The following is a 20,490-nucleotide window of genomic DNA, read 5'->3' on the forward strand; positions in this document are numbered from 1 at the left end:
GATATTTTCACCAAGCCATTACCAGAAATTGTCTATGTTAGAAATCAGGAATTTCCATGGAGTCAGGATCTGTCATGAGGAGTCAGGATGTGTAGTCGATCAGGATCTGTCTGACATTCAGGATTTGTTAAGCCGTCAGGATTTGAGGTGGTCAGGATATGCATCAGGATTTGAAAACTGTCAGGATATGATTGGATAAGTCACAACTACAGGATAAATCAGAATCTGCTGATTTATAGGATCGTAGTTGTTCATTTAAATATGTATAGAAACTAGATAAATCATATTATAACATATCTTGTAATTAATAGGAATTGATTGTAGATGTGTGATATATAAACACTGATTAGGTTATCACTTTGTGGTGTGCAGTATTTTCATAACCTAGCAGCTCTTAAGAATATTGTTCTTGACAGAGTTTTGTAACAGTTTATTAAAGATCGATATAAACTTTTATTTGATTAAACTGTTTATTGTTTTTCTTACTTTACTTCTTTAATCAATCGATTTGGTTGATAATTGTATCCAACCCCCTTAAACAATTATCATTACTGGGCAACATCACTAAAATAATCCAAATATCATTTTCAATAAGTTTTTTGGGTTATTATAGAGATAATAAAACATGCTTTATGAATCAATCAAACTTCTATGATTTTATAAAAATATTTAAAGGTCAAACAATCTCATTTTTTCACAAAAACAAATCATTCAAAAATATTTTAAAACACAATGACCGTAAAATCGAACACGTACCGATCAAATAGCATATAATCATATATCTCAATCAAACAAATCTCGTACTTTACTAATTTTACTATTTAATCTTAATTATAACCATCTTTTTATATTTATTAATCGAATAAGGATCCAAATAACTATTTGACTCAAAAACAATATTTTCAAATAATCTTGTATCCAAATATCACTTATAATATCACATATTTTTACTTCATCTGAATCTAGTCACTTTTTTTTCTTTTTATCACCACTGAAATATTTTCTTGAATAAATCATATTCTCGAGACACGTATCCATTCACGTGTTCGCCTCCCTCATAATCAGTTATCATACCATACACTTTTTAGTAACTCATCAAACTATAATAACTTTTATATAATTATTTATTCAGTGATGCACATATATATCGCAAAATTTGAATAATTTCTCACTTTATGCATTTAACATTATTCGTGAAAATCTTAGATATTACATATTTTCCTATTTTTTTTAAAATATAGTATTACAAAGAAGTTTTTTGGCCCGATTTGCATTTTAAACCAATAATTTTTTTAGCAAAAATTCTTTTTTTTTCTTTAATTTAGTAGGATTTACTTTATTTACAAATAGACCAGAAGCGTTTTTTAGAAAAATTATTTTCAAATCTATATAAAAACTTACTTGCCTTTTCAAAATGCTGTAATTATTATTAGAAACAACCCCAAATAGAATGATATATTCTTTTTCAAAATCTGCATAAGTATAATTGATTCTTTTTGAATTTTATTAAAATGTAATCTTATTACTTTTTAAGTATCTATTGGACATTTTATTCACAAATAATATAGAAGATACTCATCTAATTCTTAGGAGAAGTATTGAGAATCATTTATTATCGTTATCATCTATTATATTTTATTATATGTATTGTATTTTTCAAAAATTAAATCAAGAGAGGACATTCTCGTACTCTTTAAATAAATTATAATATGTAGATACTCACCAAATATTTAAAAGTATCTTTAAAATTATTTATTATTATTATTATTATTATTATTATTATTATTATTATTATTATTATTATCATTATTATTTGAATATATTGCTTCTTCTTAACATTTTTTTTATTAAAAAAAGACTAAATAGATACCCACATAATCTATTAAAGTATATGTAAATTTGTTTATTATTTTTAGTCATTTTTTGATATATACATTATATCTTTTGGATATCATAATTGGAGGAAAAAGAATTTCATACATTACATTTCATTTTTATTGTCATCTCTCTCATTTCAACCGGTATCCCGTGTTTTTGTTTGAAGTTCTTGTTTTTGGTGCATCACTCTTTTGAATCTTTTGAAGGTAATGTTTTTACAGATTTTATATAGTTTATAGATTTTACTTTACAAATTTTTGTCATAGAATACTTGTTATTCTACTTCGTGGTTTAAAAACTATTTTTGATTTTGAATACACAAATAAATCCTTGTTAATTTACCTCTTGTTGTTTGGATAAACATTTTTCTTGGAGAATTACTAGAGTTTGATCCTCATTACCGAATGTTAAGTTGTTACAATTTTATTTGTTATTTGATCAATAAAAATATGTCATTGAGAACATTTTTAGATCATTTTTGAGACATGCAGCATTATGCTTTTATATGTAGTGAATATATTTTCACCCATTAATCTAGGGGTACTACCAAGGTGAAAAAAGTTCTCTTATATATTCCATGACATATATTATTTTCATGTTGCATTTTGTTGCATTTTATTTTTTGCGCAGGTTATAAAATATGTCCAAGTCAAAAAGATCTTCTAAGTCAAATATCGAAAAGGAATTGGCAAATGTTCAGGTAACTAATTCATAAATATATCAATTTTTGTTTTCTTCAAATTTTGAATTATTATTGTGTCTCTTGTTACATTTTTCTTCATCAAGTAAAATTTTTCGATTTTATCTATATCAATCAATTCAATTATTTGTTGTATATGATTTAATTATTTTTTTTATTAAAATTTCAGATTAAATGTAATGTTTTTGATTTAATCTAGAATTATAATATATTGCAGTACTCTAAACATGATTATACATTGAAAATTAAATTTTTAATCAAATTTTTTATTATAATTTTTTTTTATTTTTATAGTGAACTGTGATGAAAATTTAAAATAATGTTATATTTATATTGTATATATAGCATCATATATACTTTTATCAACTTGTTTTATAGAAAACATAATCAGAAAATTATTTCCGTATATATATTTTAAAAAAATATATATTTTTTTGTGATTTTTTCTTTGCACTTTGGAAATGATATTTTTATAAAGGAATTTTCTAGTTTGTGCTAATGGGCACATGTTAAGCGCGAAATCTAATGAATTTACTTCATTTTGATTAATTTATATTTATTAATAATAGTAGAGCCCTGCATATAAAAAAATTGCATCAATCAAAATAAGCTAAACTCATGAGATTCCGCGCTTAGAATGTGCCCGTGGACACACACTAGAAACCGTTTATAAAAAGTTTTATGAAAAATGGTACTCGCTCCATCCCATTTTAGTTGTCACATTTGGATTTGTGTCGGTCAAATTGACTTAGGTTTGACCGAAATTTATTAATAATTTATAATTGAACAAAATAAAAAAATTACATCTTTGGAAAGTATATTTAATCTACTTTAATATATAATTTTTAGTTTTTTAAAATAATACAGAAGTAATTTTTAATCTTTAGTCAAAAATTGGTCAATTTGAGTTTTATAAAGAAAATGTGACAATTAAAATGGAATTGAAGGAATTAGTTTGTAAAAAGAAAAGAGAAATTTTGTATAAAATCAAGTGGGGGTGAAGGACAAATTTAGCCTATTTCTACACAAAATTGACAAAAATAACCAATTTCTGAAAAGTTGGCCAATTTTGGCCGATGGGATACCGAACTGTCAGTGGAGTATCCACTTTATATAAGATACCCAACTGGCAGTGAAGTATCCCATATATGAAATATCCAACTACCAATGGAGTGGGATAGCCAACTGACACTGGAGTATTCAATCGGCCAAAATTGGCCACTTTTTTCAGAATGGCTATTTTTGTTAAATTTTTTCAAAGATCGGCTATTTTTGTCATTTTTTCGGTTAGTTCAGACACGTTTTGTTTGGCTCTCACTCTGGTTGGGGTTGTGGGGATGATTGAATTGGAAGCTAATAATCATAAGTTTATGAAATTTAATTATAAATCATAATTAATAATAAGGAAATTATCATTAATCATTATTAATTTCAACCAAATGGAAGGAAAGAGGGCTTTTCATCTCTCAACTGTGTACATACTCTGTAAGTGATGATCAGTTATTTTTGTATTCGAGTTATTCGTCTTGTTTCTTTGTCACGTTATTTTACATTTTTCATGTATATTTAAGCTATTGGTGTAGTTTCTTGTCGTTATTTTACCTTTTTCATGTATATTGTAGCTATTCGTGTCATTTTTTATCACGTGCTTTATTAAATTATAGTGCCACGCTATTTGGATTATGATGAATGTCTAGCATTCCTGAGCTACTTGTATAATGTATTGTTTCCGAAGCTGCATTTAACAATGAATATTTTATCGGCAATATAGTATACTTTGAATGACCAGCAGATATGGTATTATTTTCGAACTGCTGCGGGTGAGATTACACAATTAGAAGGGGAGCATGCCTGGCTGTCCCAGTATATATGCGATGCATTGGACAGAGGATTTGGGTTTAATTGGCGCACACCGATTTGTCTTCCTCCAGACGTTGAGAAAGAGGGACTGGAAATGGTATTTGAATATTTTCGATTTGCTGTATCGTTGGGTCGGGATTGCGAGGTTAGATTCGTGTTTGCTTAATTCATGTTGTTAGTTTGTGCTTCCTGACACTTGTTTTGATGTAGAGTTATTAATTGTAGAATTTTTTATGGATTTTTTTCTATTTTATAAAGGATATCATAAGTTTTGAATTTATATTTATTTTTCTTTGAGCAGGAGCGCAAGTTGTTTATTGATGAACTTCTTCAAAGGGATGAACACTCTCTTTTGTTTATTGATGAACTTCTTCAAAGGGATGAACACTCTCTTTGGTCGTTGCTTCGTGCTGCAAACTGTCTACAAGTTAGTGGGCTATATGAAATGATCCACGACACTCTTGCTCAAAACACTGAGAAGAGTGTCTCGGAAATAGAGCACGATTTATCTAGATCTTTCAAGCAGTGTGCGAAGGTTATTTTTCTTGCAGCTACCATGTTTACTGCCGGTGACATGTTCCTTACCTTCAATTTTTTTATGTTAATTTTTTCAATTGATGCAGGGAGAAGAGCTGGAACCTCACAAGAACGTCAACATACGTGCCAGGCTTTCAAATAAGCTGTTTGTGAAACAGACGAAAAAGCTCGACGAGGTACCGAATATAAAGGTAAAATTCAAGTCTTCTTCAATATGATTACCATAATTGGTACTATAACAACTTGAATCTATCTTCTAATCTTTTTCTTTGTATCATACTTAACTTGTTATTGGTTGATGTTCTTCCTTGATAGAATGTGGAGGCAGCAGAACTGGAGGCTCCGGAGCCTGAAGCTCGTTCAATTGATGACCTCCTTTCTTTTATCAATGGCGATGGAGGTATCATTATCTTTTTGCTCACTATTTTTTTATATGTGTGCTCCATACTTGCTTAAATATGTGTATTATAAGAACTGATCATATATTCTAAATTAGCTATACCCGTGGTCCTTTTTCTTTTGTAAATACTCAAAGTCCTCTATAAATGTTATTTTTTCAGCTTGTTCTTCTTGCCATATAACAACACGAAAATAATGGCATGTAAGAATGTGTAGAAACTGAAGGATAATAGGTGTATCAAAACAATTTTAAAGGGAAACCCATATATGCCTATAAAATTGTTTTACACAGTGAGACATGACATCCTATTATTTCAAAAAGGAATACACCACCACTAGCCTAACTAATTATCTCAATTTTGATATACTAGTCATGTCTCTTCTAATTACATACTATATAATGAGTTTGGGGCAGTTTTGATATATCAACTACGTCTCTTCTTCTATAGTCTTTAAATAAAAACCCTTATTGTCTTAGTTCTACTCTCTAGAAGAGGTGTATTGGGATGTATTTAAGTTTTAGGGTACATGTCCTAACTTGAAGGAAAAGTGTCCACCTTGTCAAAATGATCTGCTCATCCTCAAATGATAAACAATTTGTACAAGCATATTTCTTCTTTTCTAGTAAAAAGTGATGAAATTTTATCCTTTTAATGGTTTCTTTGGTGTGGTTATCTAATGGTATCTTTATAATTATACTTGTGGAACTTAGATGTTAGTTTTTCGTTATTTCATACCTTACAGTGTAGTTTGAAGTAGGCAAGGCGATTTTTTTTAATGATGCAAACATTAATATTAATTAAGTACATTATATTTGCAGATACCAGAGGAGGTCAAACCTCAAAGAAGAAGAAAAAGAATCGTAACAAAGGGAAAGAGAAGAAGAAAACTTCTTCTATCAATGTTTTTGCTTCAACTGAGGCCTCTACTTTAGAGAAAATCACCGAGAACAGTGAGCAGGTCAGGCACATGATTTTCATTATTATATTATTCATTTTTTCTTGCCGCGAGGCACATGATTTCCATTATTATATTATTTGTTATTTCTTGCCGTAATTCCCCACAATATGCCGTGTTGTTTGTTACCTAAGAAGATGTATATTAAAATTTTTAGGACTTGAATGCTTCTAATTCTGCATACGATAGAGGTTCCGCTGCTGATAGATTACAACTACTGGGCACTCAACATGAGAGCTTCAATGCTGACGGAGACATTGTTGATAATGATCTGGATCCCGCTTTGTTGGAAGAGATTAATAGGTTAGCGTGTTAATTTTATCATTTATAATATATCCGAACCTCAATATTTTGGAAATTCTTTTGTATGACAATTATCTCAGTACGGGGTATTTTTAAGTGTGTGAGTGTCATAAGTATCTCTTTCCTTTGTGGGAACAGAATTATATATATATATATGTGTGTGTGAATGTAAGTATGTATTTGTGTGTGTGTGAATGTAAGTATGTATTTGTGTGTGTCTTAACTTCAATTATCTAGATGTGACATCAAAAAAAAAAAGAAACAACAAAACCTTTAGGAAATAACGTTTTTTGGGAGTGTTCGACAAATTCACTTTTTCAAAATATGATGAGGTATAAAACAACTTTTGCTTGCAAGTAAAAGATAAATACAGCATGCCAACAAAGATTCAATTTAAGGACCAGTGTTACCAAAAGCACAGATGAGGCAATGTCTACTGCTTTTTGATAAGCGATTTTAATAAGGCAATTGCTTCGTCCCATGTCCTTGATTAGGCGATATTGAGGCAATAGATTACCTGTGGCCTTAACATTTTTTGTCAAAATGTTATAAAAATTGATAAATATGTATTTATTATATGTAACTGAAACATAAAACTGTGTTTTTATGTCATTATTACTAAAATGGATAAAACATCACTAAAAAATGTATTTGTAAATTACAAAAAAACTATAGTATTTTACATTAAATTTTCAATTACATTTTCTTAGTCTAAATGTGTTTTGTAGTATGTGTCCCAAACTTTTAAGTTAAAATGTAGGCTATACTTTAAAACTTAATATTGTATCTATTCATTTTCTATAGCTCTTGTAATTTTTATTAATAATATCATATTGTCATCATATTAATGTCAAATATTATGTAGATACCAATTCACTAGTTTCTATCTATATTATATTATTTTACTATAATAAGCAAAACTAGTATATTTGGTTGGTTGTCAGATTGGCACTTCGTCAAATTCTACACCATACTATTATAAGCGGAACATTGTATATTTGATTGGTTGTCAATTAAACACATGTAATTATAAAATCATTGTTAGCTTTGTCTCGCCTAGGTAAATAACACATGTAAGGTCATGACTAGTATTGAGCACATTAAGTAGGTTTGCCACAAGATTGCAATACATTTATCTGGTGTTTGTTTCCTATATTTTGCTCGATGAAGCAATGTGAATCTTATTTTTATGCATAGGCTATGTTACAATTTTGTAAAATTACATATTTTTTAGAAAAGAATTATATTAATTAAGCAAGCAACTACATTAGAAAAAGAAAAGGTAGGGGTGGGGGTGGGGATAAAGATACGTGAACATGACACAAATTTGATCGACTGCTCTTGCAAACCGATGCTTCTGTTTTGAAAGAGGATCTATTTACTTGGTTTTAGTCTCGACTATCAACAATGTTGATTTCTCAGAGGTTAGTTTTCATTCTTTAATTTATTAGTGTATCTCATTATACAAGATATATCATATAGTAGGTAATAGTATCATGAAATTACATGAAAGTGTTGGATTGATTGCTACTTAATTGCATGTTTGCTTTTTGTTGCCGATGGATATTAGTCACACCGGTGTTTAGTCTTTATACAACGTTGTAACAATTAATTAGTCCGGTGGCACCTACGGAAGCTAGTTTTATTCATTTGATTATACTTAGAACTTGAATATCTGTAATTGATTTTGACATTTTGTTAAGTTAGTTTTTTCGCCCTTGTACTATATATGGTACATGGGCGGGGATATATTGGCCGTGTAAGTTAAATTTATTAAATATAAATAAAAAAATGATTTCAAAGGCGTGTGCAAATTTTTATTCAAAGCTTGTAAGCATATAATTCTTGTATGGCTAGCTAGATTCTAATATGAAATTATTGACATGCATGCTAGAACGCTACTGGCTTGATATGTATAATGTATTAAACTGCCCTCGATACATGTGTGACATGTATGCGCATTGCGCTGTAAACTTAAGTGTGGCCTTCACACAGCCGCAACTCATTATTACCCACTTCGCTCGTTTTTCTATATGATTTTGATTGTATAATTTTTACACGCATATAGCTGATGTTTGCACACATGGAAAACAAACTCACATCCACAAACTTATTTTTGTAAGAGTTTTCTTGGTTTAGTTCTTCAAATAAGGTATATACTATTATTTAGTGTATCTTCTCAGATAAGATGTCATATGCCATAACAAAAATCATTTTGAAATGTTTGCGGTGATGTTGCAGTCTTCTGCTTTTGTGTGTGAAATAAGTAACAGTACTAGAATACTACATTCGATGAGAAGTATGTTATTGTTACTATTTTGCTCTCTACAAAGATATATTCCTTTTACCTTCTTTTCCTTTTATTCGCGGTTCCTTATTTGTCCTCTTCGTGTGCAGGGAAGTAGAGGATTTTGAAATAAGGCTGATGACGAATGCATTGCGTTTAGAAAGGAATGAAATTTTTCAAAGACTTGGTACAAATTTTTATTCCTTCTTTAGATTGTGCAAAAATGTTTACTAAATTTATACATGTGTATATATGTATATAATGATGCAATATTTTCTAAATTTCAAAGAGAGCTACAAATTTAGAACTGATGCATCATGCATCGTATTCATATATACATGAATTTTTGTTTCGTTGAAGTTATTATATTTCGACATGTAATGAAGCTAAAATACTTTAAATTAAATAGCGTTTATATATATATTGTATTATGACAAAGGATTAAAGACCTAAGAATATGGTGAACTACATGATTTGTGTTCATAATCTGTTCTTGTTCATTCTATCATTATCACAACTAAATATTTCCATTTAACCCTATTTATCTCGTCTTTTATGCACCACGGTTTTTGGTCAAGTTTTGTTATGTCAATAGTGCCATTTTATAGTCTTTGGCTGTGCATAGAAATGATAATTGAATAGTACAAGTTATGCTAATAGAATTACACTGAACAGTTTTTTTTAATCATCGTAGCATTAAATTATATAACAATGGATTTTCTGCTGTATATATGATGAGAGAACGTCTCTCTACCAATTGTACAAGACTTTTTTTTTACCTACGTGTTTAATTTGTTTTTTTATTATGACTAGTTTTAGGGTCTAGCAGGATGGATTTGTATTAGTTGCCATAATTAGTTATCCTCCTTTGTCAGTTGTAACCTTTTAGTGTCTAGCAGGATGCACAAGTCTCCTTTATATTCCTTGCTAATTCCCCTGTTAATTCGCTGTAATGATTGTATCTTTACTTTGATTATATAATTATTGACTTACTTGCTCCCTAGTAACTCATGGATGTTTTCACCCTTTGCACATATTTCACTTATATATGTATATGCTTGGATGGACAGGAATAGACTATGTTGCTTGATCGCAGTAATCTGTATGGTTCAAGACCTGCAGAGAATGGCTGATGTACATTGAATGCATGTTTTAGACTGCAGAGTTAGTGTCAGGTTGGGAATGGCTTGTGGTGAAAGCTTTTAACAATAAAATGATGGGGATTGGTTGTGATATAGTCGTATATTTTCTTCTTTTCATGCGCCAAGTTTTGGTTGCTCTTCTATCTAGAATGGATGAAGGTCAGCATTACTGTTGAGAAAGAACTCATTGTGTTCAAGCCCTTATTCACTTTAACGAATGGTGTTTTTAGGTGCAATTCAGATATGTGAGTTTTTTAGCTTTACAGTACATTTCTTAAATATCTTAGATAAATTTAGGGGATTGTTGTTTATCTTATGCTATAAGCATCTACAGTGCTCTTATAAATCAAATGTGCATAATCCAATGGTTCTAGACTCTCCTTATCCAATTTATAAAGGCCCTACCTCGCGGTATTTTTCCGAAAAAACAGTTTTCCCAACTTATCTGGCCAAAACTTGCATATGGTAACTGGTGGAGAAGTTTTTGCACACAAAATAAAAGCAACTTTCACGACCTATTAAAAATTGATATTAAATTTCTTTATTGTCAATTATCAGCATAATTATAAACTATGCTATTGTTATTCACTCAATAATATTTGCTATTCTTTTTTGAGCTTGGGAACCATCTTTATTTTCCTTTAGGTTTGCTTTCTTCTTTTTTTATGATTGGTTAATATTTCATTATATGCCTCTGTAATCTATATAGATCAAACTTAGAGCTGGACCAGCTATACCACTGCAATTTCAGATTATACTATGTGTACTGCATTACCTCTATTAAAATGTGTCAAAGGTTTGTTCAATTGATTATGAAGATAATCAAGTGCAGTAGCCACATCAATCGCCATGTTTATTTTGGTAGCAAGGTTTGTTCAATTGATTATATTTGAAGAAGTTGCGTTGCATAGTTGCATGTGTAATGCAGTTAGACAGTCACCCATCTTTGTTGGAAATATACCAATACCAAATGGTTTCAAAAACCCAGATTATATAAACGCCAGTTGCCAGTTTTTTTTTCTTTTTGAATAATTAGGTCTGTTCTAACAAATTGCATTACCGATAGCACTACGCAACCATTGCAACAGCATTACCACTAACCTTGTAAGATGTACGAGTGACTACACAAATGACTTTTGATAGTGCCCTTTGGAACTACCATACCCTTCTCAAGTAGTAGTATACAAATTAATGTTACAAGGAAGATTCGATTCCCGGGATCAAACCCAAGCTGTTGCATTTTGTTTTTTTTTAGTCTCCATTTAGCTAATCCAGCAAGAGCCCGATCTCTTCTTAACATCCCGCTTTCCCATTAGTTCTCTCAGTGTTCCAACAGCATCCCAATTGCTCGTATCAGCGAAGGTGTTACTTAACAATACATAAGTTGAAGGGGTATGTCTGTCTAAATTTAAAGCATGATCTGCTGCACGAGTTGCAGTATCAATATCCCCATGAAGTCGACAGGCACCAAGTGGAGTCTGCCGAACTAGAACTCCTGGTTTCGATGGCATATTTAGGATTAAGGCCTCGGCTTCTTTTGTACGCCCAGCTAGGCCTAAGAGATTTACCATACATGCATAGTGACCGTCTCCAGGTGAGATGCCGTAGCCATCTGTCATGGAAGATAGATGTGTCCAAGCTTCATCAATATATATCCTCCCAGGCTACATGCATAAAGTACACATATGAACGTAATATAATTAGGCTCTGGACCTTCCACCCTCATATCACCGAAGATATTTAAAGCTTTTCTTGGATCCCCATTTTGTGCATACCCCATTATCATTGTCGTCCACGAAACAACTGTCCTGTCCTTCATTGATTGAAAAACGCTTAATGCTCTATCCATCAATCCACATTTTGCATACATATCCAACAAAGCATTATCCACACACACATCAACTTCATTATCAAGCTTAATCATCAAAGCATGAAATCTTTTTCCTTCCTCTAAAGAAGCTAAATTAGCACATGCATTAAGAGCTGTAACAAGAGTAAACTTGTTTGGTTTTACTCCTATCTCCCTCATCTCTTCTACAATTTCTAATGCTTTTCTCGGTTCACCACAATTTAAACATCCCTGCCACTTGAGTCCAAGTGTGCACATCTCTACAAGGCATTTCTTTAAAAGCTTTCCAACCATCGTCCAGTTTTTGGTTTTTCAAGTACATATCAACCAAAGAATTCCCTACACACATCTCATTTCCATGACCAGACTTAGCAAGGCGCGCATGAACTTGCAATCCTAGACTGAGATCCGTCAGGGCAGCCAATGAAGTAAGTACACTTGCAAACGTAAAGTTATCAGGTATTACCCCTTCCCGAATCTGCGGGTTACCTACGAAAAAAAAAAAAAAAAAAATCCTGGAACATCAGAATAGGACGACTGCAAATAACCAGACATGATGGCATTCCAAGAAACAATATCCCTGTTCCAACAATTCTCAAAAACATTTAAAGCTTCATCAAACTGATCATGGCGCAATAATGCAGTCAAAAAAGCATTGACCAAGTAAACATTTGAAATCAAACCAAGCTTGAAAATCAAGGCATAAACTTGGAACACGGGTATCAAGCTACTAGAGAAAGAACATGCTTGAAGAACACTAACAAAAGTGAAGGCATTAGGCTTAATGCCACTGTTGTTGCGCATCCGGGAAAACAAGAAAAGAGCTTCAAAGGGTCTAGCATGTTGAACAAAACCAGTTATAACAGCAGTCCATGACACAACATTTCTGTGGGGCATTTCATCAAACAGCTGAAGACCATTTTTAAGATCACCGCATTTAACATACATATTGAGTAGAAAATTGTGGAGATACAATGAGGAAGAGTGGATTGCAGCTTTAATAAACTTGGCATGAACAGCTCTGCCATGGATTAAGCTTGAAGATTGAGTGTATTTTCGCAACAAGTTAGAGTAATGCAATTCAATGTTGTCAACGCAAGTTGAGAAGGGTACAGTGGTGGGGGGAAATGCAAGTTGCAACTTGGTGAAATTGAACCTTTTGATGCATAACATCTTGTTATTACATACACGCCACTGCACAGTTTCGCACCGGTTCTTTCGGTTTTTTCTCGGCTCTAGTTTAATATGTCATGGCCCTAGTTTTTTGTTTTTTCGCTAAAAACTACTAATCGATAACAATCTGAGGCATCTCTCTTTGTTCCTTTTACTGTGTATATGACTACCGTATCTCTCTAGAAACGATTTATAAACCGGGAGTAACTTTGTTAGTATCAGCTTCTGAAGCTCATCTCGCAGGTGTATATCCTTTAAATATTTCAAGGATAGTGTTTCAAAGAAATCAGGGATTTTCCCAGAGAACTCATTACGAGAAATATCCAAATTTTGCATACCTCTTATGTCACAGCCCCGGAATAACACTAACAAAAGGTAATTAAATAAATACAAAGTTATTACAAACGGCCGTTAACAGCAGAATCCAAGATCGCAAAGGTTCAGGGTTTGAACAGTCCCAACTACAACTATTACAACATATATTTAAAGCTACCGGTCCTCACACAAACGCCAACTATACTACCTGAACTCTCACATAAGCCTCAGCATCTCCACCGGTAGACTTACGAGCAGTCTGCTTGAATCTAACCATACTTGCTAGCTGAAATGACATAATTGAAAAGCAAGAAGTGAGTCAAGCGCTCAGCAAAGTGTGTCATAAAACAGAATTTACAACATAGCAATATATATCTGGGAACTGAGGTGTATGGCATCATTATTCTATTCAAAACTTTTGTAACCAAACATTTGCTCAAAAACATTTTATGACACTACGGATTGCAGCCGGTGATCAGCCGCGAAGCAATCTCGAACCTCGCTGGGTTCTTAACAATTTATTAGGATCCCTAGGCATATTTTAAGCCTAACATAATAAGTGTGAAAGGGACTTGCGTCTTAGTCCAATTCACCAATCTCAAGAAAACATTCTTTTATTTAAAGAGAAATTATCTTTTATAAAACTAATGCCAAGGAGAACTTTACAAAGATCTATACAAAGGGAATTAAATCATCAATCAAGGATTTCGAGTTAAGAAACTCTTATCAGAATGATGTGACTAGGGTTTTCAAGGATAATCAGCAATGAGTTGATAACCAAGGAAGAAAGTATTGAAAAAGAGTCATAACTTTGTTCCACAAGATAAAGGTTTACTATTTGAGGGTTATGAAAGAGATGTATCTAGTGACAAAATTGGGTATGATTGTAAGGGTTTATGTAAAGAGTCGGTAAATCGAAGGTGTAAGAGTACAAAGAATAGCCGTTAATCAAGAGAGGATACGTTATCCAAGCATATGAGGTTTTATAGTTTATAGGGATGTGATTTTTATTAGGGTCTGCATAGCATTTGCAAAATCTCAATCTAAAATCAGAATATTCGCAACAACATATCAGGGCGACAACAATATTAAAAAGATCAACATACGAGCATGCTATCATATTTCAAAGAAGTGGTTCGGTACATTTGCAATATATCTTATATCTTAAGGAAAACATTACCAGAATGATAAGTGAGGGCAAAAACGCTTGCATAATATCTCAAGAAAGGTTTACGACACTTGCAATACATAGAATTGACTAAGGGGAAAACATTTGCAATATATCAAGGAAGTCCGGGAACACTTGCCTTAAGAAGGCTGGACTAACTCTCGTCTTGATGTGGAAGCAACCGGGAGCACTACTCGACTTTGACGGCAAGTTTACTACCTTCTTCTGAACCTACACAAAATATAAGGCCTCATCAAGATACACTCTCACAGGGACTCCAACCTAGTTAAAGGTTTCAAAATATATTGGCACTTAGGCCTAACTACACATTTGACTCTTTACTCATCAATTATTATGCTCAATAATTTAGGATCACATAACACATTTAATCACATAATATACAACTTGGATATAATGGTGTGCTATTGAGTTTTGAATGATCTCACTCAACCAACACGATTGACTCGAAGTGCTACCTAGTCTAGTGCAACCCAACTAGCTCTCCAAACTCGAAGCGCCTTTCCTAGCAAAAATCCATTTCACTTAGCCACACCTATGGCCTAACCTTCTTCTTTCCTCTTACTAACCATTAGACTTAATGGTCAATTCATGCCTCACCTCTAAGGATGAGAAATCTAAGTGCAAGGACAATGTGCTCCTAAGTGCAACTTTTAGGTGACACCGAATGGTACTAAGTGACAAAGAACCCCTTTCCACTCAAGGTTTGACACTCAAATTTCTATAGTGGAATCTCAGGTCCTAAATCTAACTTGTGCATTTGTAATTACACCAAGGCTCAACCTAGGCCTCCTTGGGCCTACTCTCAAAGATAGCTCTCCCCTATCCTAGTGACACTCAAACTGCCCTGTTTTGAACTCACTTAATACCCTTGGTTTTAACTCTAAAACCTCGAAATATGGCTTGTAAAAACTCCCACAAACTCCCTAGTATCAATGCTAAGCAAGGCCTAATGAGGGCCTACCAATGACACCTCTTTCTAAGCTTAAAAGTGCTCCTCACTCAAACTGCCTCTGTTCTGACCAGATGTCATGATTCGACTTGTGCACCTAACTAAATGGGTTCGTTTCTTACATTTAAAGCTTCTGGGATCAACTATAGGTCAAGTCCTAACTTCTGGTGACTTGGGCCTCCAAATTCCCAACGAATGCCCATTCAAAACTCTCCTACAAACTAGTGCAACATTCTGGAAAAACACAAACCTTACACTATCCCTTCCACTTTAACTCCCACTTATAAACCATGAACCTAATCTTTAACCAAGCACAAATACTAACCTAATACTCTCATCTATCCCACTATCGCGTGGTGGAGATCATTCATACTCCAAGGCACCATGACCAAATTATATAAATAAAGTAGCAAGACTAACACTTAAATCACGTTTTTGAGTACTCAAGCACAAAGCGAATATCCATATTAACATGCAAACACAATACCATTTAAATATACTCATTATGTGGTGCCCTCCAAACCCGGATCAGAAGTCTGGGATCCACAACACAAATACAATATCTCAACCTGTATATGAAATATTAATTGCAATGACCCTGCTCTATATAACCACGGATCGCAACAGGTTAAAGTATGAAAACAAGCCACAACCTTAACTTTTATTACAACGTACAAAATTTCCCTTTAATTTAACTTACATCTGATAATAAAAGTATTCGTACAATTTGACTATCTTTCTACCCCATGAAGCTTCTGCTAGCTCGATCCAACTCAACTGGAACCTTAGCCCACACTTTGGACTGAGGAACTTCACTATCATCCATATCCTTTTCAACTGTAACATATATAAAAAGATTCGCAAGAGTGAGCTAACTAGCTCAGCAAGTCATGATAACGATAACTGAGGTTCAAAAATGATCAAATGAGATGATTCAAAGGAATCAAGTTTCTTTTTAACTAATTATTAGAACTGGATATTCATTTTAAGTTATAAAACCAAGGTTAGGATGCTGATCAGTCACGCACTAACCCCGAGCAAAGCACACAGCACTGCTCTAATTACTGGATCCAAGGCACACATTGGCCTAATTCGACCACGAATCTGTTCTGACCACGAATCTGGTCCACATAAGAAAACTATCAAATTCTAAAACAATTCAGTGTTAAAAAAACAATGTAATTCAATAAGCAAGATCATAATCCATATTGATAAAGCATTTGTACAAAAGCGTAATGCGTTTTATGAGTATCATAAGGGTATATCAAGGCATGTACGAGAAACGGTTTTCAACCTGTAAAAGGATCAGGTATTAGACAAATAATGGTTTTTCAAGGTATAGTTCTTTGAGGTTTTTAATAATGGTTGAAGTATAAAAATTTCTGTATTTTCAAACAATTTTATTTCAGTGTTTGGTGTTTGGTAGTTATACATTTGGGAAGTAGTATCATATTTGTGTGATTTGTATCTGAGGATCAACAAAGGATGGTTTACAAAGAATAAGGCTTACGGCTCAAGATCAAGAAAATCAGGGTTCAAGGTTTAATAGTTTAAAGCACTTGCAATGTAAAACAGGAGTTATTTTGATTAATAGCGACATGTTATGAAATAGTTCGAAAACATTGGTAATATATCTTGAAGAAAAGTTCAGAAAAACTTGCCTTACAAGGCTTTATAACTATTACTGATCAACTCTGAGCCGACTCTGTCGCTCAGGCTTTAACGTCCAACCAGTAGATCCCATTGGATTTGACTTCGACACTCAGGTCTTTCTGTTGAAACTCTACTGAGTTTGTCGACTGACCACTAGGTTATCTTTAGTCCATCGTCCACTTTCAGGTTCCCGACTATAACCTACAGGGTCCAAATACCCTACGTTAGACGTCTAGGTATGCTTGACATATCCTCGATACTAATTCTCACCCAACAATATTCAAACCCGACTCGTAATTATTCATATTAGAATAAAACAGACAACAATTAGGGTTCACATTCTCGAAATCGATCCAGTGTTCGTTTTTACAAAATTCGTATATTCGTTATTTACGAAATTAGGGTTATTGAGTTTTGGCAAAATGTTTCACTATAACATACAATCAGGTTTTATATAAAACATACGTATATGTATTTACTTATACTCTTTCGACGTCCCGATAATCCTCGGATACGCTTCCCGTATTCCGTAGTCCGATTTCCTGGAAATCGGACAGCGTCCCCTTTATTTATCGGACAACCCGTCGAAACATCATCGACGTCTATCACAACAATCAACCACTCAAACAATCCAATCATTACAGTTCATAATTCACAATTCGCAATTCATGGCTCAATAGGACTTTTAAAACCAAATAGTAGTTTTCGTTCCGAAAATAATCATACAAACTATTTTATTTATTCTGTAAGTTTAGGACTCAGAACGTATCATCACGGTCCACCGTCGGCTCGCCGAGGCTCATCGCCGACGGCGGTAAAATTCTCGGGTGCCCGATTATTCTGGGTTTCCGTCACGAATTCCACCGATTAAATATCGAGTATCTGTACAAAGTGAATTTATTTCATTAAAATAATCAATGAATTTTCCTACAGAAAATTAAAAATTAAATCAATACTCGCACAACAACCAAAATAAGCGAACGGGGAAAAACAGAGTAACAGCTGAGCAGAAACATCACAACCAAAACAGCACACGCCACACACCGAATACACACACATCCGGTCGCCTGGTCGGAATCCAAATGGCGGCAACCGGAAACCAAAACAATCAGGAAGACAGAAGCAACCCAATAGCATGTAACAGAATAGCAGGTGACACAACAATAACACACCCAACTGAACACACATACATACATATGTATGTATATATTTACGGATACAATTAGGCAAAACAGAGCTAAGCAACCTAACCAACCGGAGATGGGCGGTGGTGGCAGCAAAGTCAAAGCAGGGATAGCCGGAAAAACAGCGGCCGGAACTCACCCGAACAGAGAGGAACGGGGAAGAGGAAATAGGGAGAAGAAAAAGATTAGAGAGAGTTCGAGAATGAACGAAACAAAAGAAAAGGGGGTGTTGTTATTTTATTTTTATTTTGCTGACAGATGCTGCAAGAAGGGTATAACACGTGTCCCCCTGCTTATTAAATCGACATGTTTTTGAAAAGATAATTACGAGCTTTTAAAACCCGGTTGTTTTGAATCTCACAAATTTACGAACCGAATTGCACTTTAAACAATGCCAGAAAATTACGAAAGTAGTCTTAAAAAGTTATAAATATCCTGAAGTTTATAAAACATAAATTCCGTAATTTTAAAACAATTTCTAAAACGTAATTTATACCCGCTTTTCTCAAATAAACGAAATAACGCGCGGGTAAAATTAATCCCAAAAATTTCAAAAGTAATTTTAAAATTCTCAGAATATTCCAAACTTAAATAAATATGAGTTTCATAATTTTTGAAGAATTCTTGAATTAATTATGGATTTTACAAATAAAAGCATTCAGAAAATCATTTAAAGATAAATAATTAATAAAATATTGATTTCTCAATTTTATAAAATCTTAAAAATAATTATTGAAATTATAAAATCATAAAAACAATTTTAGAGACATTTCAAATATTTATACAAATAAAGTTGCATTAAATCCACTTTAAAAGTGGAACAATTCAATACAATTCCTAAATTAATCACGTGAACAACCCGATACATCATAAATCACACCTAGATAATAATCAAACAACACATGACGGTCAAAACCAATACAGATATTTTATTTAATAATTTCCATAATAATCACATATTTAAATAATTCGAAAATACACGGGTCGTTATATCCTTCCCCCCTTAAAAGATTCTGACCTCAGAATCTGGTCTAGTTACACAAGTGAGGATATTTGTCAAGCATATCTGACTCTAGTTTCAAGTAGACTCTTCTACTCGAGGATTTTAAACGTACTTACTATAGATATACACTCATTTCCAATGACTTGCCTTTAATGATCAAGAATTTGGATCGATCACTATATGCAAAACAAACTTGGACAAGAGCCCATTGGCTCCTGATCAATCACTTGATTCGAATCAGATACTTATCGTCTTAACATTGACACGCAGAACACATTATATGTACATACTGCTATAACAGTAATATCAACTTGAACAACTTTATCTATATTTATCAATACCTCGAATGGTTTACTAAATTTAGGACTTAACTTGTCCCTTCTACTCAACTTATCCAATCTCTTTCAAGACAACATTTTTACTAATACTACTAGTCCTATTTCTATATTCATACTCTCCCTCGATACAATTCCGCTTCTTTCTTTGTTTACTCTGAGCTACTTCAATCAATATCATTACGCTCTTGGTGTGCTGGATTAACTTAGAATTTAACCATTTTATTTCTCCCACTTTATCTCGATAAAAATGGGGACCTACACTTGCGTTCACATAAAGCTTGGTAAAGTGGCATTCCAAAGTTGACATTGCTGATAAATTATCGTTCCAGTGTTTCCTTAAAACTTCACCTCTCAACATATCTTACACTTCCTAAATCATTTCCGTACTTTGACTCTCCGCATAAGGATGTTAGACGGTGCTCGTTTTCCACTTGGTTTCTAAACAATTAAGCATCTCTTATCATTTTTTATCAGTTAAGGCTGAAAAGTAGTCTTATATATTCACGTATTATCACCTTTAAGTATTTAAACTTCAGATTCCACTCTTTCCCATTCGTCTATTAATTTCTCGGTGGTCTTAATTACATCCAATCTTCTCTGTCGGCATAATGCATCTGTTACCATACAGCTTTGCTTAGGTAGTTGTTAATGGATTAATTCAGAATCTTTGTTAACCCTAGTCAAAATTTTATTCTTGAAGACTCAACGTATAGTTGTTTTCCTTATGATTTTTAGAGAAAAATCCTTGGGCATCCCACGCAGACTCTCTTATTC

General features: G+C 33.0%; 1 protein-coding gene and 1 pseudogene across 2 annotated transcripts; one reads left to right on the top strand and one right to left on the bottom strand.

The window, feature by feature from the left end:
* The first annotated feature begins 3,925 nt into the window (after positions 1-3,925).
* On the top strand, positions 3,926-10,326 carry LOC141677476 (SKP1-like protein 21). Of its 2 annotated transcripts, XM_074483426.1 has the most exons (9): positions 3,926-4,063; positions 4,350-4,583; positions 4,740-4,973; positions 5,062-5,166; positions 5,291-5,375; positions 6,195-6,334; positions 6,489-6,634; positions 9,032-9,108; positions 9,992-10,326. In XM_074483426.1, the coding sequence occupies exons 2-9, from the start codon at positions 4,533-4,535 to the stop codon at positions 10,009-10,011; spliced, it is 858 nt and encodes a 285-aa protein (XP_074339527.1). In that variant the 5' UTR covers positions 3,926-4,063; positions 4,350-4,532; the 3' UTR covers positions 10,012-10,326. The 2 variants fall into 2 exon arrangements, with proteins under 2 accessions (XP_074339527.1, XP_074339525.1); XM_074483424.1 differs by lacking the exon at positions 3,926-4,063 and having other exon boundaries at positions 4,119-4,583.
* A 711-nt stretch (positions 10,327-11,037) lies between these two features.
* Positions 11,038-13,085, bottom strand: LOC141679355 (pentatricopeptide repeat-containing protein At4g33170-like; annotated as a pseudogene).
* Positions 13,086-20,490: the final 7,405 nt, after the last annotated feature.

This window comes from Apium graveolens, chromosome 8, assembly GCF_009905375.1.
Source record: "Apium graveolens cultivar Ventura chromosome 8, ASM990537v1, whole genome shotgun sequence".
In the NCBI taxonomy this organism is placed as follows: domain Eukaryota; kingdom Viridiplantae; phylum Streptophyta; class Magnoliopsida; order Apiales; family Apiaceae; genus Apium; species Apium graveolens.